The sequence below is a fragment of the Cryptomeria japonica genome, chromosome 8, assembly GCF_030272615.1.
Source record: "Cryptomeria japonica chromosome 8, Sugi_1.0, whole genome shotgun sequence".
Taxonomy (NCBI): Eukaryota; Viridiplantae; Streptophyta; class Pinopsida; order Cupressales; family Cupressaceae; genus Cryptomeria; species Cryptomeria japonica.
The window spans coordinates 204,614,188-204,638,259 of record NC_081412.1 but is presented as its reverse complement, the minus strand read 5'-3'; the positions used below and the strand labels follow the sequence as shown (position 1 = coordinate 204,638,259).

General features: G+C 35.9%; 1 protein-coding gene across 1 annotated transcript; it reads right to left on the bottom strand.

Moving 5' to 3' along the window:
• Positions 1 to 12,242: 12,242 nt before the first annotated feature.
• On the bottom strand, positions 12,243 to 15,340 carry LOC131858002 (probable disease resistance protein At1g61300). The gene has a single exon (XM_059210857.1). The coding sequence runs from the start codon at positions 15,101 to 15,103 to the stop codon at positions 12,395 to 12,397; it is 2,709 nt and encodes a 902-aa protein (XP_059066840.1). The 5' UTR covers positions 15,104 to 15,340; the 3' UTR covers positions 12,243 to 12,394.
• Positions 15,341 to 24,072: the final 8,732 nt, after the last annotated feature.

Here is a 24,072-nt window from a genome sequence, read left to right as displayed (position 1 = left end):
AATGTTATTGCACCTATAGGAAACTCGTCCAGAAACTAAGGCATTAGCCTTGGGGGAGACAAATTATTGACAAATCTTGCATTGCCCCTGGTAGTGGACTGAAAGCCTATTTTTGACTTTGGAGAAGTCGGTTTGAAGGTAAATTGGTGAAGATTTGTTGGATCTTGGATCTGGTTTGGTTTACCGATAAGTCATCTTATGAGTTATGGTTTGGTCATACACCTACAGTTAAGTATTCAGAATCTGTCATAGTAAATGTTGTATGAAAAGAGATTATTCCATTGGAAAAGTTTGATCCTAGATGTGACGAAGGAATATTTCTTGGTTATTCAAATGAAAGGAAATCATATCTAATATCTAATGCCCCAAATGGGAAAAATGCTAGAAAAATGCTCTGGTCCTGTATCATTAATGCTAGAATGGCTTTCACAAATGAGAAATGGATTCTATTGGGGGCTTTTAATACCCCATTATCTAGTATGCAAAAGGCTAGTGGGATGCCTATTTCAGATGAAAGTAGGCAAGACTTGGCGGATATGAATAATTCTCTAGGCTTGTTAGACTTGGATGTCCTTGGGGCTAAATTCACTTGGTCCAATAGAAGAAGTAGTGGAATTGTGATGCTTCTTGTAGATTAAATGTGTTATCTAGATTTGGATTTGATCATTTCTCGATTTGTCTAAGTATATCACCTTTGATTGGGAGGAGGGCCTTACCCTTTAGGTTTGAGAAGATGTGGCTTTTAGGTCCAGATATTCATGACAATATTTCTAAATGGTGGAATGTTGACATTCAGTGAAGTGTAATTTTTATAGTGGCTAAGAAACTAGCCAGTGTCCTTGAGTCCAATATCCAACTTGGGAATAAAGCATGCTTTGGCAATATTATTTAGATTAAAGAGAACCTCAAGAAAGATTTGGATGATGGCCATTCTCAGATTTAAGATTTGGGGTATGATCTTGTTGTTATGGAAAAAATAGTTGAGTTACTTACCAAGATTCATGATATCGTCTCTAAGGAGGATAAATTTTGGAAGCAGAGGTCTAGAGCTTTATGGCTCAAACCTGGTGACAAAAACATGAAGTTTTTTCATATGACTACCCTCAAACATAGGGCTTCAAACAAAATAAATTAATTTTGGTGGATCATTGTTGGATTGATAAGTGGGAGGAGTTGTACTAGGAAGCCATTAGATATTTTTCCACTCTTCTTTTAGATGATGGCCCTCTTGATGTTAATGCTCAAGATGAGATCCTATGGGAGTTTAGCAGTACCATCTCACAGGACATGAATAAGGAGATAACCAGAATCCCATCTCATGATGAGGTTAGAGTTGTGGTCTTCTCCTTTGAAGGAAATAAATTTTCTGGCCCTAATGGCTTCCCTATGTTCTTTTTTCAAACCTTTTGGCTCATTATTGGTTCATATGTTGTATGTTGCTAGAGAGTTCTTTGGTTCTAAATCACTTCTTAAGGAACTAAATGCCACCCTTTTTGTCCTGATCCATAAGAAACCTGATGCCAATTCCTTTTAGGACTTTAGACCCATTAGTTTATGTAACTTGATATATAAAATCTTTACCAAGATCATTGTGTTTAGGCTTAAAAATCTTCTGCCCTCTTTGATTTCGAAGCATAAGAATGGTTTTGTTCCTGGTAGACAGATTTTGGATTTTATTATTGTTGTTCATGAGAATATCCATTCTTTGTCTGTCAGTAAGAAGTTGGGTTTATTGTTGAAGTTGGATATCCTCCAGGCTTATGATTGGGTCAATTGGAATTTTTTATTTAAAGTGTTTCAATCCTTTGGTTTTAGTAACCATTTCAACCAACTTGTCTATCACTATATTTAAAACTCCCAAATTTTTGGTTCTGGTCAATGGTTCCGTGTTCGGTTTCTTCTTGGCATCAAGGGGTATTAGACAGGGGGACCCTCTCTCCCCATTTCTCTTTATTCTGATGAGTTAAGATTTCAGCAAAATTATCCAAAGAGATATTAGAAAGAGCAATCTGATGGGTTTACGACCTTCTTCCCAAGGTACTATTTGCTCCCACCAGCAATTTGTTGAGCATACATTATTGATGGGGGAAGGTTCGATTAAAGAAGAAAATAATACTAAAGCTATCCTGGATACCTATGAGAATGGATCGAGGCAAAAATCCAGTCTATCTAAAAGCTCCATTTTCTTCATGAATACTCCTAAGCATAGAAAAATGAAGATTGCCAATATTTTGGACTGTAAGATGGGTTCTCTCCCTAATTCATATTTGGGTTTGGCCTTGTGTGTGGGACCTGCCCTGAAATCCTTCTGGTCTAGTCCAATTGATAGATTTCAAACGAAGCTGGCGGGGTGGAAAGTTGCTTTGTTAAGCCAAGTGGGTAAACTTTAGTTAATTAAGGCATTGGTTCAGAACCTTCTCATCTATGCTATGAGTCTCTATAAAATCCTGACCAAATTTGTTGATAAATGGAAAGAATATAGAAGCACTTCCTATGGTCAGTATTGAATCCAAGAGTAGGCTTCATTTGGTTGCCTGGGATCAGGTTTGTTTGCCTAGAAATAGGAGAGGCCTGGATATTAGACATTTGAGAGACTGTAACAGATATTTAATGGCTAAGTAGATATGGAGATGTTTAAAGGAGAATAATGAATGGATTGATATTTTCAAGGACAAATACCAAATTCATGGTTTCCAAAGAATGCTAGAAAATTATAATCTCCCGACTTCAACCTCTGATCTTTGGAACAACTTCTTCAGCTCCACTCCTATTATCTCTCAGGGAAGTCGATGAGATCTAGGAAATGGTAGAAATATAAGGTTTTGGGATGATTGGTGGAAAGGAGAGCGATCGCTGTCTAATTCGATGTGGGCTTCACAATTCAAAGAGAAATGCATTAATCTGATTGGAACTTGGGTTGTGGATTATATCAGTAATGAAGTTTGGGTGGACATGAGAAGCCTCGATGCTTCTCTGTCTCCTTTGCACTCTTGGTTGAACCTGATCACTATTCCACCATCTCTGGTGGAAGACGTGGTCATTTGGAATGGTTATACCTCTAGGCATTTTTTGGTGGCAGATTCTTTCATAATCATCACCAGGCCTTTTTCTCCTCCCCCCTTTTGGGCTGGAGTTTGGAATAAACTCTTAATTCCTAAAGTTAATATCTTCTTCTAGTTATTCATGCAAAACAAGATCTCTACCATTAATAATCTTTGTAAACATGGGATTGCCATCACTAATAGATGTTTTTTATGTAAAGAAGAAAATGAAAACGTAGATCACCTTCTCTTACATTACTCCTATGCTAGGAACATTTGGGCCTTCTTTCTCAACCTGTGGAATATTAATTGGGTCCCCCCTGATTCTAGACAGAACTTCTAAGACCAATGGAAGTGCCCATATGGAAACCATACAATTAGTATTTTATGGAGCTTATCCCTACCTCACATTGCATGGGGTTTGTTGAAGGAAAGAAATAATAGGGTTTTTAGAGATATGGAGTCCAATGCTCTTATTGTGGCTATCAAAATAAGGAATTCTATTAAGGAAAACTTTCTTAATTACTATCCTAGTAGGAAAAAAGATCCTCCATTTGAGTCTAGCCAGGAGGAATGGGATACTATCAAGCGGTGGTAAATATTCTAGAGTGTTTCTATCTATATCTATAAAATTAAACATTCCAAAGAGAATGTTTCTTGGAATCTACCCCTTCCAGTGTGGATAAAAATTAACATCGACGAGGCAGCCAAAGGAAATCCTGGGCTGACTGGTTGTGGGGTAATGGCAAGGAACCATTTATGTTTGTTGGTCTATGTAGTGGCACTTCCTTTGGGCACCTAGACTAACCATTTTGTGGAGGCCAGTGCCACCTACATAGGACTACACATGGCGAGCAAAGAGGGGTTCAGTTGGGTCTGACTAGAAAGTGTCTTCCTTAACATTGTCAAATGCATTAAGGGATATATGGTACCTAGCTAGACTATTTCAAACTTAATTGAGGATTTCCTTGAAATGATTGTTAGCCTGGAGGATTTCAAGATCTCATACTTTTTTTGGGAAGGAAACAAACTAGTGGATAATTTGGCTAACTTGGAGGTTGATAACATGCTGGTTAAATGGTGGAGAGGAAGGGAAACTTTCTCGAAAACTCTGTGCGACTTGGCAAGAAATGATGTCAAGATCTTCAACCTTTCTAATAAATTTAATGATCAAAGATTATGATGGGATTGGAGTTGTTGGTGGGGTATTTCGAATTATTACAACTTTGAGAAGTTTTAGAACTTTCAGTCTACCCTATTTTTGGTTTTATTTCCTCATGGTTTTTCAGTAGTATTGTTGCTCGAGCTACAAAATGGGAGGTGATAAGAATAGGTTTGAACCCATGACCTATGATAAGTGGTAGAAGATTAAGAAGGTTTTGGAGGAAATTTCTGATGATGGGATGGTGTCATTTTTGGAGAGACTACATCGTCATTCTACCATTGTTATGGAAAGATTTGTCAAAGGTTGGAATAAGGGTGTGCTAACTGCCTTCGGTGCAGAGTTTCAAGTTGATGAGACCCTGGTTGCCACTATTTCTAGTCTAGATATGAAAGGCAAGAAATTCTATAGAGACAGGAAGTCAAGTGAGGAGTCTATCACTGCCTTTTATGATAAGAAAAAAGAACAATAGAGGGTTATGAAAATGGTGGACGGTGGCTATAACAGGAAAGAGTTGATTTCCCTCTAGGCTGATATGGTGGAATTCATTAGGAGGTACAACACCCTAGATGGTAGATAAGATATGATTTTATCTCATCATTTTACTATCTTAAATCATTTTAGCCATGGTAGAATTATTTCCATCCCCTTCTACTTGGTTTCATCTTTGGAGAATAGTTTAGTTAAACATTTTGAAAACTAGGATAACTCTTTGATTCATGAAGGGCTTATCTTGTTGATTATGAAATACGCCCAAGCTCATAAAGTGAAATCCTCCCTCAAGGACAAAATCCACATTTCCTCCTCTAACCCTGATGTGCAGTTTGTTTCTGACATGGAGATGAATGAGGATGACAATGGTACTGCCATGGATTGGTATGACATCAAGGATACAGAGGACCCTGAGTATAGACCAAAGAAAGAAGGGGAGCTTATGGTAATCCAGAGAACTGATAGTAGCAGGAAAATCAATTCTCCAAGGTGGGTGACAAGTAAGTTCAAATCTAGAAATAGGAAAATGCAAGACCTAAAGCCCCCCACCAAAAAGAAAACAAAATTAACCAAATCTAGTGGGTCCAAAGTCTTGGACCATGAGATTAGGCTGGACATCCCCATCAATGTGGAAAAGGAGAAACAGGGGTTTGTTAATAAGGAAAATAAAGTCGAGAAAAAGGAGGAGAAGTTGTTGGGAAACTTGTGTCTGGAGGTCACTATAAGTCAGGAGAACTGCTGGAAGTGGGTGGATAAGAAAATTGGATCCTTGAAAGATGGGATTAAGGGAATTATTGAAACTTTCATGGATTCCCCTGGGCCTAGTAAAATTGAGAAGATCATGAGCATGATCTAGAAGATATCTCAAGATGTTGAAACTATGAAGGTCTTCTATGAGCGCATAATTGAGAAGTTGGAAGAGTATGTGAGTGATATCAAGGAAATCTTGAACAATCTGGTGGAAATCAGTAGGGAGGTGATAAACAATAGTGTTCATGGTTTAGAGAAAATTAATTCCATGTTGGTCGATTATAAAACTAGATCCATCGCCACTGATCCTCCCTTTGGGGAAAAGTAGAAAAACAATGCCTTGGAGGGTGGATAGAGTGTTGCTAGTGGGAAGACTAGCTCGGGTCGTTGCACTCAAACAAGGAGCCAGAGCGAGGACTAGGAAACCTCCAAATTCATCATGGAGGACTTGGAGAAAATTAACAAGAAGATTATTTAAAAGAATAATGAGTTGGTGCACTCTCTTAGTTGAGTGCTTTGCCCTGTTTTTTGGTATTTGGTCTATGTGGGGTTTGTCCCCTGTTTTTCTTAGGTGTTTTTATCTAGTTGGTTGTTGGCCTTGGTCTATAAAAATTTAGGTTTCATGCCCTTGTAAATCCTATTTATCTTTATCAAAAACAAAAGATTACAAAAAGTTGTGGAGAGTATTAATGTTAGGATGGATGAGCAGTACAAAGGTCAAATCAGAACTTATTAGAGGGAACATGAAGTGGAAATGGTCATAGCTAAACTAGTAGCACTTGTACCAGAATAAAATGTTGAAGCAATTACCCTGATAGTATCATAAAATTCAACAGTAACAAAAGATCAGAGTAGGGAAATAGAAAGTTGGAAAAATCTTAGGCATGTAATGTTGAATCATTCAGAAGATCAGATAGTTGGACAAAGAGAAGGTTCACAGATGATGAGGTATCCTTAATTTTTCTCAAATTAAACTAGCATTAGTAGATGAAGCATGTAAAGATGAATGTTGGATGAAAGGTATGGAAGAGGAATTGAATTAGATAGAAAAGAACAACACATAGGTTTTTAGGAATATATTGAATAAAGATGGACAAGTTGTGAGGAACAAGGCTCAATTAGTTTGCAAAGGATATTTTCAAAAGGAAGAAATTGATTATGATGAATCCTTGCTTTGGTAGCTAGGATTTTCAGGTATGGTTGATGGTTTATGACAACTTCACACTATGTGCATATATAGATGCAGATTGGGTTGGAGATATAGGTAAGCAAAAAGATACATTTGGTGAAGCTTTCTTTCTTGGAAATAAACTTGTTTCATGGATCATAAAGAAAATATCATGCACTTATTTATCTATTGCTAAAGATGAGTATGTTGTTGCTGCTACTAACTGTACATAATTTCTATGGATGAAGAAAATTTTGAAGGATATAAGGTAGTTATTCACTATGATAACTCTACTAGTATTGGCATATCAAATAATCTTGTATTTCATCCTAAGACAAAGCACATATGAATCAAGTATAAATTTTTTGAAGGAGAAGGTGGAAGCAAATGAAGTCAGATTGGTTTATATAAACACTAAAGAGTAGATTGCAGACATATTCACCAGACTTTTTCCCAAGGAATCATTTGAGTATTTTAGAAATGGATTGGGGGTTTCTACCCCTCTGGTAAAGACTTGACTCATACTGATTGGCATCAGTCCGATATGCATTTATCAAAGTTATTATTCATTATGGATTGATGTGATGGTACTACTACTTAGGGGGAGTAGTCAGTTCTATGGTTCAGTGGTTTTATGTTTTTTTGTTTGATGTTTATGCTAGATTTCAGGCATTAATGTCCAAGGGGGAGAGATATACATGTGAAAAATAGATTTTAACAAAGATATCAGTCAAATGGGGAGGAGAAGAATATCAAATTAGTTGTATCCCATTGGGGGAGTTTGGTTCAGGTCTATGGATGGTTAATTGGTACAGAGATAATTGATTCAAAACTTCATTGATATATCATTTGTGGGAGATTATTGGATGTCTTCCATTGGGGGAGACTTGTTTGGCATTTCTTGGCACTTGGATGTTTTCTGCATCTCGTGTTGCCATCAATGCCAAAGGGGGAGATTGTTGGCAATTTGGAGGAATTGATTATCTATTGCATTGATGTTTGTCATTGATGTCAACACTAGATTGTTTGTCTATCTACAAGGTTTTGGTAGAGTGCTTGGATTAAGATGTTGATCTGTAGACTATCTTTGATATTCTCCGGTATGTCCAGATTGGTGGAATTCGTTTGGTTCAGTCATTCATGTGCTTGTCACATTCAGTTGGTTCAGGATTTGGTGATCCAGGAGCTATCATTTATTCTAGTAAGCCTTTTGGTTACCGATAAGGTTTTTACCAATAGAGCTTTGTTGAAGATCTTTTGATGGAATTGATAAATGATGTTGGTGTGGCTTCTAGAAGGTTCATTGGATGCTGATGGTTATCATGTTTGTGTTCCAATTGATCGGTGGTATTTCATTTGGCTTATGGCGACCTATTTTAGGTCTCATCTTATTCTGCTCTAAGGTTATGGACTAGTTTATGTAACATGTTGGTGGATGCTCCTAATGCTTTACCGATTGGATTTATTAATTCGTTAATATTGTATCTATCTTAGGATGACTTGGTTTATCATTGGTTTGTGGGTTTATGTAATGCATTTATTGTATTATGTTTTAGATGATCGACCTAATTGTTTAAGTCCCAGGTTAGTATAAATATGATGTAATATCTATTTGTAGATCGTGGCATGGGATTATGGTTATGGGATTATCTATGTGCGAATAAAGTTGTAATCATATGTACAGAATTTGGTTGATCATAGGTGGTCGAATTGGGTTTTTGTAAGAGGTTTAAGACCTTCGACATTGAGCTTAATTGGAATTGTATTCATGCATAGGAGATGTTATTCTGGAAGTTCAATCTTCATTATGGATTGTAGTTTGATGTTTTATGTAGTCAGTGAGGCTCCTTTTGTGATGAGCAGTGTACTCTAGGTTGTTGGCCTTCCTGCATCTGCAGGCTCCTTATTGTAATATTTATTCATATGATCAGTGGATACATATTGTGGGTCTCCAATCCCACCGTGGTTTTTCCTCATTGAGGTTTTCTACGTATAAATTTGAGGCGTTATGGTGTTCATCTTTGTTGTTTCATTATTACTTATTGTTATCTTCTTTTATGTATACCGTTTGCTGAGTTGTTGTGCTAATAACGTTAAATTTATTCATTTCGGCAGAACACTGATTCACCCCCCCGCCCTCCCTTTTAAGGTTTCTTGGATCCCAATAGCTACAATTATGCTATTCTATTCAAAAAGGTGTAAAGGAACAATCATTTGTATTTAAAAGCAATTTTTTATTTTCTAAAAAATTTTAATGTTCCATTAAATTTTGATGGCTAGAATTTTGAATTCAATCAAGATTCATACCTTTTGAGGGTTTAAATTAATGGCTAGGGTTTTCACATTTATTATTTAGATTCTTAGATCTAAATAACTTTCAATTCTTCATTAGATGGTATCTTTTTCTTATTCTACATTCCTTTAAGTTTGTCAAGTTGATTGTATCAATTTCAAGAGGTGGATACAATAATTCCTTAGATTCTAATATTTTGTGTATTTATCTATTTCTTGTATGTTTCATTATAGTTATTAACTTGTTGCGAGTTATCACTTTTTCTATTCAAAACTATTTGCCATAAGATAATGATTAGTTCTTTTTGTTATTATGTTTTTCCTTCCATAGGACTATAAATGATTATTTTGACATGCTACACTTGAAACATTAGATTCTCTCAAAAATGGATTCTTAAAAAAAACCTATACATTAAAGTTGTTGTGTTTCTTGCTAAATAAGGACCTAGAGTTAACTCTATATCTATTCTTGAATTGAATAGAGGGATGCACTTTTGTGCAATTCTTTATAATCAAGAAGTCTAGGTTATGACTTTTGGTGTAAGTAGGGAGAAATTTTATGCTCATAAACTTGTTTTGGTTGCATAGTCACAAATATTTAGAGAATTATTATTTGATTCTATAAAGGAGGATAAAAATGAGGTTGTTATTGAGTAAATAGATCCAGAAGTGTTCAAGATAATTAATTCTTTTTAAATATATAATTTTAATGAATGTTCATAAATATTAAGTGATATTATTTCTTAATGGCTAATATTGGAATGTGTAAAAATTAAAAATAGTAATCTATACAGGTTGAGTGTTTTAGACTTGTGGTTTTTGGTACAATCTATGTACCTTGTATCGAGGTTTGTACTGTATATAGAAATTATCTGCATTTTTTATAATATAATGGTAGTCGTATGTAAACATAATAAGAGTATTCCATAATGAAACATGTTTTCATGGTATTTTTTATGTTTTCATTGTTACTGATTAATATATCATTTAATTTAATTTTTAAATTAGCTAACATTTATTATATTTGTACTTGTGACCATTTACAAAGTATACCACATTTTTTTTTATAGAGACACTCTTCCTAATGAAGATTTAATATAACAAATTCATTATCATTACCTTAAAAAATAGATACATTAGTAGAATGTTTACATGCTATAACACATACATACAATTTAAAAAGACTATGACATTTTTTGTTGGACATAATGTTCTCATTCATGTCAAAAATAGATACATTGGTATAATGTTTTTATGCTATAACATATATGTACAGTTTAAAAATACTAAGGCTACTTTTGTTGGACATAATATTCGCATTCGTGTCAAAGGTGTTGACATTGATGTCAAAGGTGTTGATAGTATTGTCATTGATCTCAAGGTTTTAAGAGGATTTTTCAATTATTTCTTACTTCTATCATGTCATGTAAGACTATTTAACAATAGTGAATGACATAGTAAAGAATTTATAATAGATCTCTTAATGTTATTATCATGTATCAATATTAGTGTTTCTTGATTGTATATTACCCTTGCATAGTTCCATAAGTGTTTGCGACATGTTACTAGGGTTTGTTGCTCAAAGATAGTGTGTGCACCTAGTTGGAATGTCATGGATTTTGTTATTGTATTATACCACAATCATGTATTATGGCTTGCGGTTTTGAAGTATAGTAAAGTTGTATATGAAGTATCATATGCCCAAGTTTCAAAGGTTGTGATCAAGTGGACAAAAAGTTATAAGTGACAGAGTGTTCACTTTGTTAGGTTATTGATTGTGTTAATGTTTCTATTGGATGAGCCAGAGAATGGTATGTGTACTAATTAGAGAAGTCTCTAAAATGAGTTGAGGAAGTTTTGGGTGATGCATAGTGTGTTTCTACTCCTTGTGTAATGGGTGGGCTTTAGGAACATACCAACTACAAGTTTGCTTTGTGAAATATACTTGCGGCCAAATTGTAGATGTTGTAAATATGTTCTAGGATAACTTGAGGTTGTAATTACTAGTGAAATGCATATTAAACTTATCTATAGTCTTTTCATGTGATAATGAGAGGTTGAAACTGATAACTGTGAAATAAGTTATGCAAGTTGTCTACTCAATTTGTGTTGATATGTGCAAACTAAAATGTACATCTCATGCGTATTGTGAGGGTTCTTAGAAGCATATCAAATTAGAGTTATCTTGAAGGATAATCTTTGAAAGTACACATGAAATAATTTTCATAAATTAGGTTGTAATTTATGTTGGTTCCTCATTATCTAAGTTGGTGCTCACTTCTTGAGTTTAGGGATCAATGTCTCCTAAAGGTCAATGCCTACAAATATAATTGGGGATTAGTGTCTACGTTTGAGATTGTAATTCCTATAGGTCGGTGCCCACATAATATTATAAGTTCTTTATTATCTTTGGTAGGTTGGATTTGGGTAGTAAATCCAAGAAACTATTCTTATTGTATTTTTCTCCTTTTGGGTCTACATGTATATCTAGTGTTCCTATGTGTTAATGTGTGATTGTGTTTTTCATTTACTTAGTTTCTTTAATGTTAAAATAAGATCTATTAATGATCCTATTCAAAAATTGGAAGTAAAGTTGATATTTTGCATATACTAATTTGGCCCCACTCTCAATACGTCTTTGTGACTATCAACTATGTGAATCAAAATTATGTAAAGACATATATGTGGATATTGTTGCCTCTAGTCTTGCTTTTGTAGATAGTTACAATGTTAGTAAATTGAAAGATGCATGCCTCAAATTTGGTACAAAAAATATTGTGGGTTTGGATTTCTTCCTTCATATTGATTGTAATTTGTAATACATGCTTGTGATTTTAAAGAAAAAATCACTAAAAAATTCATTTCATATTTTTTTCCAAACATTCATTATTATCCATCCTTTATACAAACATTTATGTTAACTTCATCAAATAAATTTTATATTGACTTGCGAATTTTCTCAATTAATATCACTTTGATCATAAGTTAGATGAAATGGTAACTTTGTATCTACAAATAAAAACAATCAAACCTTTTGAATCCATTTCCTAAGTTGATTGGAATGCTAACTAGTAACCTCAAATTAGAATAAACTTTTTGAATTCATAGTTTTAGCTAATTTTATTACCCGTAAGAACTTAAAAAAAACATTTGAACTCCGAGCCCTGTGTTTCGTAAAAGGAAATATCTGAAGCTCTTATGAAAGTGGTTTTCTAAAAGGCAATATTACTCTGTTTTGTTGGCATATCTAGAGTAACGAGCTGAAACTGTCTAATAAGTCAAATATCAATACATCATTAGACACAAGCAATACTTTTTTAAAACAAACAGCGTCTGATTCATACAAGCAATTATTCCTTGCTTCTTACTTAGGGGGAAACTGTAGGTTAAACTTGATAATTACACATGGAAGCAATACTTTGCGAAATAAATAGCGTCTGATTCATACAAGCAATTATTTCATGCTTCATAGTTAAGGAAAACTGTGGGTTAAACATGACAATTATCACGGATTTGCACAATTTCTACATACTTACCATAAAGATGGTTCTTCATCACTTCATCTTCCCAGTTAATTTCATTCCACCATTCCTTATATCCTCTGATCTGTTCGAGAGACTTGAGATTATCAAGTCCGCATGGAAGTACTTTAAACTTCATGCAATGGAATATAGCCAAAGTCTGCAACATGGGCAAAGCCCCCTCTTCCACAGAAGTAGACAGACTCTCCAGAGAAGGTAACATCCACAGTTTGAGCTTGCGCAGCCTTGGAAAGCAGACTTTCCTCCCAAATTCTTCTCCCAGCTCTGTGAGTAGAAGGCATTCCTCAATCTCCATTTCCTTCAAATTGGATAATCTGCCCAACCCTAATCCGGAAAGAGTGAGCAGTAAATTAGAAGATTTCAACTTTATGTAGTTGAGATTTTGTAATTCTGAGAATAAATCAGGGGTTCCCTCAAGGTGACAGTCATACAGGTGGAGCTTCTCCAGGTTGTGCATGGCCCGCATGTCAGTGGGCAGATGTGTTTGACGGACTTGGGGCATCCAAAGTAGCCAAAGTTCTTGAAGCTCCACTAGATTCCCCACTGTCCGTTCCTCAATTGGCGATTTTAGGGTTAGACGGAGACGCTTGAGACGATGGAGTTTGCATATATCTTGCAAAGAAGCCTTCTTTATTTCTTCACCTGTTTCCAATTCCCGCGAAAATGCAAACAGGGTCTTCCACATGTCGAGCTCTTCCAAACTAGTTAGCTGTGATATGTCGGGCGAAACGAACTCCAAATCATAACAGTGGGCTAACTTGAGAATTTGGAGACTTTTCATCTCCTTTATCATGGATTGAATAGTGATGAGAAGGGAGAAAGAAAGATCTAAAAACTGCACTCTATTCAACTCAAATGTTTGATCATGGAGTACCCTAATCTGGGTATTGGAAAGCTGGAGATATCGGAGATTATTCAAAAGGTAGATGGACTTTGGCAAGAATTTGATGGGCGTGTTGCTGAGATCAAGCACCATTAACATATCCAGCTTATCCAGGAAGCCCTCCGGAACCTCTTCAATTGTATTTGAGTTCAGCAACAGAGTCACTAGCTTCCTGCAAACAAATTTGTCTGGCAGAAAACTGATACGTTTATGGATCAATGATATCCTCACCCATTGTGGATTTGCAAATAAAGAGTACCGAAACTCTGTTAAACGCTGACCTGCACGGAACAAGCTTTTCTGGTCGATCTCAGCGATGTGTACCGCCATATCTCTGAGCAAATCATGGATTTTCACCTTCCAAATATCATGGCCGTTTTCCTCTTTAACCTCAATGTCGACCAAACATCGGTCCGCCAAGATCTTGAGAAAAACGTAGCGCCCTTCAAATCTGCTTTTCACTAGACCCTCTGCCAACCACAACTGTATCAATTGATCCGCGTCGATTTCTTCGTGTTCTCTATAAGCTGCCAAGTACAGGAAACAAAGCCTGAGCTCATCTGTTTCCAGAGCATCGTAGCTGTGCTTCAGTGGCTTGAACAATTCGCTCAGAATCTCTTCGTGAATGCGATGAAACTGGGGATCAATCTCCTTTAGCTCCTTCAGAATGTTTTCCCATGCCGACGGGGCAGTGCTGTGAAGCGGCGGCGTTGTCCGAGCAAGGGTTTTAATGGCCAGGGGATGCCCTTTACACTCCTTTGCAACTGATCTGGCCAATTGTTCTATCTCGCTATCCATATTCTGATCCTCGCCAGCTACGAAGGCTCCTCTGCAGAAAAGATCCCAACCTTCTTCCTCCGTCAGATGCTTCATTGCGATCATCTTGTCTGCTCTCATGCTACTGCACACCTCTTTATCCCTGGAGGTAAGTACGACTTTTTTTGTATTCTCAGAAACAGAAATCCCCAAATTAGAAACATCTATGCTTCTCCGCACATCGTCCAAAATGAGCAGCAGTCGCCTCTCCTTGAAAATCGAAAGCAAGACTCCTGCAGCTTCGTCAATGCTCAAATTGGATCGCCAAGGCAACTCAATTGTCTCAAAAATACGCCTCTGGAGCGCGGAGATATCGGATTCTCCAGACACAGTAACCCAAATCACAAGCTTAAAGAAATTGATTACCTTTACATTGTTGTTGATTTGTTTGAGCAAGGAAGTCTTTCCCAAGCCGGGCATTCCATAGACGCCAACCACACGAACAGAGTCATCTTCCAGCACCCACGTCTCCAGCTCCGACAGCTTCTCTTGAACAAACGCGCCAACCAGCTCCTTCCCCATGGGCGGCATCAGCCTCTCCGGAGGCTCTTCCAGGTCTCCATTCTTAGGAAAATCTGAATCTTTCATCTTCAGAAGCTCATCTATTTCCGCTAGAGCATTACGGATCTTTCGACTGGAACTTTTGACAAGGAAACAGTGAGGGCAGCAACAACACAAGCGACGGTGCTTGTTTTCAACGTACTGGAGAAACACCTCTTCAGCAGATTGGACGATTTGCTCTTGTGTGCTCACCCAAAGACTCACCACTGCCAAAGGCTGTCGACCTTTCCAACTTAGCCGACTGTTAATATGATCGACTATACCCTTCACATGATCTATCTCCACGCGGAGGTGCTGGGCATCGTTGGGCACACTAGTTAAATGCTTAATCTCTTTCGCAATTGCCTGCAAGCGATTGCTTATAATCTCTTTCACTTTTCCACTAATGGAATCCATTTGTCAAAAAACAAACAGGCTCTTAATGCAAAAGGAAATTAAGAGAACTGATCGAAGCACTGTTATATAAGTGTAGATTACAACCAAACATATCCTGCTGTGCCTGTCTGAAGATCAACCATGGATCTTTTTTCCTTGAACGTATTTTCTACAGAACCTGACATTCCCTACTTTCTTGCTTTATGCCATCTCTACTATGGACGATTTCCCCTTCTATCCTTTTGCAGTCTCGCAACATTCGATGGTCGGCCCACATTTCGGTTTAAATAATCTCTCTTTTATAGAATGCGTATAGAGATAATAGAAGCATATTTGCAATATTATTTTTATAATTTCAGTCTTGCATTTATCATCATCGCACTTTTTTAAAGATGAATTTCACTAGACGGTTGGTTTAAGAATAGCCAAGAAAGAGGTTATTTCATGTTACTAGATTTCTTCGATCTTAATTTGGGTTTCTTTGTTTTGGAAGTGATCATAAAAGGTAAGTTATTATTCATATATTTTACTGACAAACAACAATTCTATTATTGCAGTTGCATGTTCTTGATCAAGAATAAAGTTACTGTTTATATCTTTTAACTTAGAAAATGTTGTTAGCTTAGAGAATGTTTATTGTTTATAAACTAGAAGGTTTTAAAGATGGGGAAGTAGAGTAGCGGAGGAGGAGGTGTTAGCGATTCAATGTATTGGGAAGGAGAAAGTGTCGATGGTGACTTAAATGAGGGTGGATCTGCCTTGTACTATGTTTCCTTGGGCAAGACATGTGTGTTTGTGGTCTTCTTTGAGCAGAAGGCTCTCTCGTGGTACCCCTATTTGTGGGGTTTGTGTTTGTGATAGTTTTCTCTTGTGGTTGGTCAAGTCTGAGATAGCTTCCCTTCAGATATGCAAAGGATTCTCGTGGGTTTTTCGTTCAACACAAAAGTGACTATTCATGCTTGATTGGATGGGGGCTATTTCTCCTTCTACTCTTCAATTATAAAAGGATTCTCATGGGTTTTTCGTTCAACGCAGAAGTGACTATTCATGCTTGGTCGGATGGGGACTATTTCTCCTTCTAGCTAGTGGGTTGTTTATGTAGGCTTTCTTTGGGGAGACCTCATAATCTAATTGATAGGGGTGTTGGAGGCCTTCTTCAGGATGTCCTATTGGGGTCATGGAATGGCGGTTCTATTTCATGCTATTGAGAGGGTGTATGTTGGTCAATATGGGCCCTGGCTTTAGTGCATGTGGGCTATGGGTGTGGCTTCCATTGTATATTTTGTCAAGGTTATGCTTGCCACTTCTACAACCTTTGTTTGTTGGTGTTTTCTGCACAAGGTCTGTAATTTATCAATTGTTTATCAATATGTGTGGACAATCGTTGTTAGAGATTCTAATTTAGTGGAGGTCCTTGAGGTGGTTGCCCCTTGTGGGATGTGTTTCTTTTCCTAGTGTTTGTTGATTGCTTGTGGATTTGAGGCCTTTGTTTCATATTGTTTCTTGCTCATTTTTGGGATCCTAATTCTATGCCTCCTATATTCTGTTTGAGTGGACTATGGACTGTTTTGGTGATAGTTTCTGTTGTGAAGGTGTTTGACACCCCCTCTACTAGCATGTGGTGGACCACTCAAAATAGTGCCCCTATTCTACTATATGCCTCCAACGTTGGTTGTCTTTGGTCAAAGATGGTGAGTATTCGGGATCCCTTTTCTAGAGGGGCTCTTGAGGTGAGTTTCCCTCTTTTTGTTTTGATGGATTTGGGATGAAATATTCTCCACCTTTGGTGGGATTTGATGTGGGGGTTGGTTTAGGTCCTTGGGGTTTTGGGTATGTGCAATTCTTAGGGGATAATGATCTTCCTTTTGAAGTGGTTTTGGTGTTGTCATTTGTGGGAGGGTAGTGGATGGATGCTGAGGGATAGCTATTTAAGGAGCATTTAACAAGAGAGAGTTGTGCTCCTTTCTTACCCATTCCTTTGGCACTGTCAGACCTCCTTTGGAGGATATTGTTTTCTTCTTGGGCTTGTGCTTCTTTCCCTGCACCCGCTCATCCTCCTATGGTTCATGTGGTGAGCTAGTCAAGTGGTCCATTTGTGGGTTCTTACAGCTCCTTTTGGGTTTCTTCCTTGTCTAAGAAATTATTGGCACAAGGTGGTCCTCTAAGTAAAAGGTTGTGGAAAGCCTTTCAAATTCATTTTTTTTTTCTACTCATTTGATTGTTTTAGATCTAGTGCAAGGGGTATTTGTATGACGATGGTTTGAGGTGCTTTTCTAAACCCCTTTGTTATGATTAGGTGATTTTGTGTTGTAGGGAACTTTGTTCCTGCTAGTTTGGTGTTCTGATCAAAAGCATTTGTCAAGAAAAGGTTTGCCTTTATTGGTTTTTGTGTCTTAGTGGTCTCATTACTAGTGAGTTCCCCTTTTTGTGTCCTTACATGGTGGTTATGTAATGGCTCTGACCAATCCTTGTTTTATCTAATCAAAACTTAGAAAATATTGTACCAGTAAATAATTTTTATTAAATAATTAATATCAATTTATTTTTATTAAATGTTAAATGAAGGTTTAATTTAAAGTTAAAAGTGATAAATATTTATCTTATTTTTGTTAGTCAAAATCTACCTTTGATTAATAAATTTGGTATTGTTTAGAGTAGTCATTTAGAAATATGATAAAGACCTTTAAACATTGTGAGGTCCACCATAGCATGCCAAGATTATAGTTCCTATTGGATGGATAATTATTGATTCACTAGGTCTTAAGTTTGTTATTGGATGAATAATATCTCAATTCTAGGGTATTAAAATTAAATGTTCAATCAAATGCTTTGATTATCAATGGTGAGATTATTTTTCGTTTCGAGCAATACCTGTAAAGTTTTTACTTATTGAATGACTTTAAGCAACTAATGTATTTTAAATATATCAATGCAAATAATATAATTATTAAATTCTATGTTAAGGTCTCATTAAGTTTCTAGATGAAATTGATCAAATCATGTGCATGATTGTATGTGTTTAAAGTTTGTTTCTCTAAATGTTATCGATACATGGATATATTAATGCATAAAATAAAGTGTTTAGGTTGGTTCCATGCCCAATGGAATGAAGGTCTTTGGGTAACCCTTTTGTGAAAATGTTTGAATTGTTAGAGTTCATGTTGTGAAAATAACAAGTTCCATTAAAGAATCCTAAATTGAGGGTGGCTTGTAAGAAAGCCAACAATTGAGAGGTGAGCTTCCTATTGGCTTGGAAGAGGTTTGTGTTCTTATGTAGGTCAAAAAGAATGAAACCTTATGTCCTTGGAAAGATCTCATCTAGCCCTTGTTTGAATTTATTTTGTTGTTCTAAGGTGTGACTTATGAGTTTTACCACAACCATTAACCCTTTATTCTCTCACCAACAAAAATTATATTGGTACCATGATAGTACTATAGCCTACAATGTACAAGTTCCTCTATGTCATTGGTTTCCATTCTACAAAACTATCATAGCTAGGAATGAGAAGAATTTGAAATACTAGAACCACCCCTATTTGTCCTAACAAAGAAGAGGAAAAAATAAAAGTTAAAGAAGAGTGAAGTTGTGAATGAAAGAGAAAGGGAGAGGAGGAAGCATTAAGGTTTTATGCAAAATGCCTTGACTTCAAGATTGGGCCATCTGTCTATCTCTTTCCACCTTGATCAAAAGAATAAAAGACACTCAATATATTTTTAATGGCTCTTTTGATATCAACAGTTTCTTGTTGGAATTTCCAACCTCTGAAGCCAATACCATAGCTACAAGCACTTCCACAAGAAGAGAGAAATAATGTTCACTAGAAAATGAATTGTATTGAGAAGTTTTACAAATGTACAATGAGCTTGCTTATATAGGCAACTGAGATGGAGTAGGTGCAACTACTCTCAATACAATGTTAAATACATAATGCTAACTCATACCTATCTAGAAGGACACCTAAGATAACTAACATGAATAATATTAGATGATTATTTCATGTGACAAATAAAGCTATCCTACGTAAAGCTATTAGAGTAAATAGAATAAATCTAGTTTACTCTAACGCCCCCCCTTAAGTGCATCTTAGAGAGAGAAATTATTATGCATATGATTCAAGACTAATTATAATGGTGCAATATATGGGTCCCAATAACTAGGCTATGCTAGGTACCCATACCCAACTAGTGATTCAACTAATCTCTTACAAATAGAGAAAAGGAGATAACCTCATGGGACAAAACTCCTCTCAAAAAAGGAGATATGCAAGATATATATAAGTGATAGATCATGTGATGTATGGAAGTATCACACCAATACCCCCAAAAACTATGTCCATCAGAAGAATCCAATCAATAGTCTGCTCATAAGACGCAAAGTAAGAGACTACGTAGCCCCCCAAATAAATAAATTCCTACCCAAATGGTAAGTGGTTGAAGGGAACATATCATCCAATGCTTGCAAACCACTTTTCCAATGAAAATTTTTGTGGCTAATATTTGCCAATTGGCTATTTTTTGAAATTTGGGAATCTAATTTTGCTAATAATTTCAACTTTTAAGGTTACATAAATGGCCACAATTTTACAAATTTATTATTTTAATGTTATTTAAATCGCCAGAGAATTTATTTTATTAGTTTTTTTAACTTAAAGATTCGCCACAATATTTGATACATGGTGGGATCAGATTCACCAACATTTTATAATTGATTGTAGAAATCCAAATTAATTTACCAATAATATATCATAATTATTAGCTACTTTAGGGTTATATCAACAATCTTTTATTTCCACCATTGATTTAAAATAAATCTAATGCATTACCTTCATTGTATTCCATGAGGTAAAATGTACCTACAAGTTGTAATGCTCGTGGGGTTTGAAATTGTTTTTGAATTGTTGACTTCAATGAAAACCAATGGTCTAAAAGCAATTTTTGGCCCCATGAGTTACAAATTGTTTGTAAATTTTATCTCACAAAATAGAAAGAGGGCTATTAGATTATTTTAAGTTAATGGTAGAAACCAAATAAAGTATAGTCTAACCCTAAACTCATTAATGATTTCAACGTTCATGCCTTTACTTTTTTATAAAAGATTATTTTTAAATGAAAGGAAATGAAATAGTAATTAATGCATACAATGATCATTTTTCAAGATTCGCCAATATTTTTACCAGTAAAAATTGATATAAACAAATTCGTCAATAAAATTAATTTTTTTTAATAAAAAAAGAAAGATTCGCCAATAAACATTATTATTATTTTTTTTAAAATTAAATATTCGCCAAGATTTAATACAATTTTTTGAAAAAGATTTCTTAAAATTATCAGTACACTTTTCTCCCACATTCTCCCTTAAGGAATAAACAAACCATATAGAAATGCAATTTCATGAATAAAAAAATTTGAGGGCCCAAATAGGGTACAATTTCTCAATGAGTGGCGATGAGGTGGTGGCAGCTGCACGCGCCACAAGCATATCAACAGTATAATCACACCTCTTGATGTGATAGGCCCTCACAAAATGAACATCAATGAAATGTCTCTATCAAACCAAAAAATAAAGTTAACCTGCGATAGGAAATTGAGGCTCGAGCCAAAAAAAGGTTCGACAAAAGCCATGACGCCAATATGTAATGCCTCGTCCCATGTAATATCGGTGACCAAAAAAATGGAGCACCAAAGGCCGAACTTAGCAGTCAAAAAACACGAACCCACACTGCCAAAATAGATATCGCGCCCCTAATAACATGACACCAATGATATTGTCTTCCCACTATAATTGATGGTTAAAATATTTGAATCCACTAGTTTGAAGACGATATAAAACAAAGCTTCAAGCTCAATAAGAAGGAAATGATGTGATTATATTGTTCTCAGTAATTGGTAAACAAATGAAATCGCAGCCAATGAGAGAGCATTCGATGTTGGAGATAAAGATGGTCGGCTTAAGGCAGGGATGAAGCTAGCAAGATATCGACCTCCTCGGTCAAATATATCGATGCCCTAATGATATCGCATCAATGCTTTGGTGGTGGGAAAATATGTATTGCTGCTCATGATGGAATCAATGAAGGAAGGTGAAATATAGCTCCAATCCAAATTTCACCGCAACCACAAAATTGCAATATGTATATTGCTGCCAAAGCTGATCAAATATTGGAAAATTGCAAACTTGGTCGGAAAAATTAAATGATAAATTGCTCCTCCAATCGTTGTAGGTACGTACGTCACTACAGCTGACAGATACAAAGAGGAAAATTGAGGCCAAACAAAATAAATGTCACAGAAACCAAAATGCCACAACTAGAAATAAGATAGACGGTGCCAAGAATACACATAGGAAAGAAGTAATAAAAATATCAATAACGCCACAGGTGTAACGACAAAATGGAGGTGACTTTTAAAAATTCTAATAATTTTCAATGTTGAAATGGTCCTAGGTCTGCAAACTAGCTTGTGGGAGAGATTGTAATATACACAATCTAAAATATGGTAGGGAATTTATAATGCACGCCAATGAGCAGACTAGAGAAATACTGTTATTAATCAAGAGTGAAAACTGACACAGATTGGGTGGCGCCGACTGAGGTAGCATAAATATGTTGCCAATCTCGAGAACTTGAAGGGTTTCAATTGGAAAGAGATACAAGCAAAAGAGCTCTGATATCATGTTGGAGTTTGCAGCCTTTGAAGTCAAGCCCACAACTGCAAGCAGTTCCCCAAGAAGAGAGAAATAATGTTAATCAAAAAATGAATTGCATTGAGAAGTTTTACAAATGTACAATGAGCTTGCTTATATAGGCAACTGAGATGGAGTAGGTATAACTTCTCTCAATACAATATTAGTTGCATAATGCTAACTCATACCTATCTAGAAGGACACCTAAAATAACTAACATGAACAATATTAAATGATTATTTTATGTGACAAATAAAGCTATCCTAAGAAAACTTAATTAGAAAAAATAGAATAAATCTAATTTACTCCAACATTTCTAAGATGATATTTTAGGATGTTTATTCTTAAGTGAAACAACTCTAGATAATGCATAACCATTACAACTTATGTGACTTAAGATAAGAATTAACTTTTTACCTCCATGGCTAAATTTGTTCTTATATATATTGCTGATATTGTTGATTATTCCTTGAATTTGCATGTCTATAACTTCACATTAGGCAAAACTTTCACTTCATAAGGATATCATAGAGTTGCACTGATACAGGTGGATAATTTTTATTCACTAAAAATGGTTAATGTTGCGACAGTTATGGAAGTGCTTCGGTTGAGTTTACCAAAATATGGATAGGGGGATTAGAACCCCTCACCTCTGCTCTCCTATTTTCACTCTCCTCCGCTAGGCTATGCAAACTCTTCGGATATATTTGGAGGCCGCTTCTATTTCAAGGCTATTGAACACCCTATAGAGAATTATGGACGGTTGGTGGTTTGAACCGATGACCCCATAGTTACTAGCGTCCACTCCCTACCGCTATACCATGCGGCTACTTCGGGATACATGTTAGATATTTTTGGTTTTGTTAAGGATAAGCTGAGAGTTTAGGGCTCAGAGCAAATCTGAACCCTCCTTCATTTGCAACTGTGAACCAAATCAAACAAACCTGATTGTAATAAATTTATACCAACCTAAAACAAATTATTTTGTAAGGCTCAAAATTATAAGAGCAAATAATTTTAAGGGTTGAGTATAATTTTAAAATATTAAGTGTTAAAATTGGGAGATATGAATGATTTGTAAAATCATATGGTTTTACACCATATTTGGCAAAATATGTGCATAAAAAAGGGGGGTATGTTGTGAGTTTGAGGAGGAAATTTGGTACTGAATTGAGACTGGAGAAGTGTGAGATAAATTATTTTGGAGAGTTTGATAGTGAATGGTTCATCTTTGTGCATTGGGAGCTTGAATTTGAGCTTGTTGTACATGGGAGAAGGACTTTTGTAATTCATTATTTTTTGAGGAGACATAAGGAGTCTTTGTAACCATTGAGGTGCTTTGTAACCATTTTTTGGAACTGAAACAAGGATCGGCCACTCCATTAGAGGGTCTCGGAGATGTAGCCAATTGGTAAACACCATTATCAACTTGTGTTTTGTCTTCTCTCTTCTTTCTCTCTTCTGTTCAATCTATTGTTGTTTGATTATTACGTTTATTTAAACAATTTGATTGTAATTTTAAGACCTTGATTTAATCATTACAAAAGTTAACATCTCATGTGCAACAGTCATAGATCCTAACATCAAATCAAGTGGTGTCAGAGCTTGTTTGACTAGTGTTTGCAGAGGTGGATGTTAACGTGATCTAAGAGCCAGCGAGGTGAATGCACACTTGCAGAGTATAATCTTGAGATTGGTAAACGAAGGACATTTCCACTAAAGATGTCAGAAATTGCAACTGAACAAGAATACCCAGAGCTCAGTGAAAGAGACTTTTGGAAATCTTTTTTTGAAATGAAGGTTATGGTAGAAGTGCTATACAAAGAGAGGCAATAATGGATGAAGCATGAAAAAGAAAAGTCATTGAAGGACCATGGATATTGAGAGGATAAAGAAAAGTGAATGAAAGGTGGTGATTCACCACCAAAAAATCCTCCATCTCCTTCTCCTCCTTCTTCCCCTTCTTCTTCTTCTACTTCTATTAATCCTTTCAAGAGCATATCTAAGCTTGTAATTAAATTAGATGTAGAATTTGAATTACCTAAGTACCATGGGGAGTTAGATGCTGAAAAGTTAGATGATTGGGTCCAACAAGTAGAAGTGTACTGTAGGATTCAAGGCCTAGTAGAAGATACCTCTAGGATCCAGTTAGCTACTCTCTAATTGGGAGGAACAACTCTCACTGAGTGGGAGAGTAGGACTCGAGAAAACATTGCTCGCCATGGTAATGCCAGTATGACTTGGATGGAATTTGTTGCTACTCTCAAGAAGCAATTCTACCCTTTAGGACATATGCAACAATTGACAA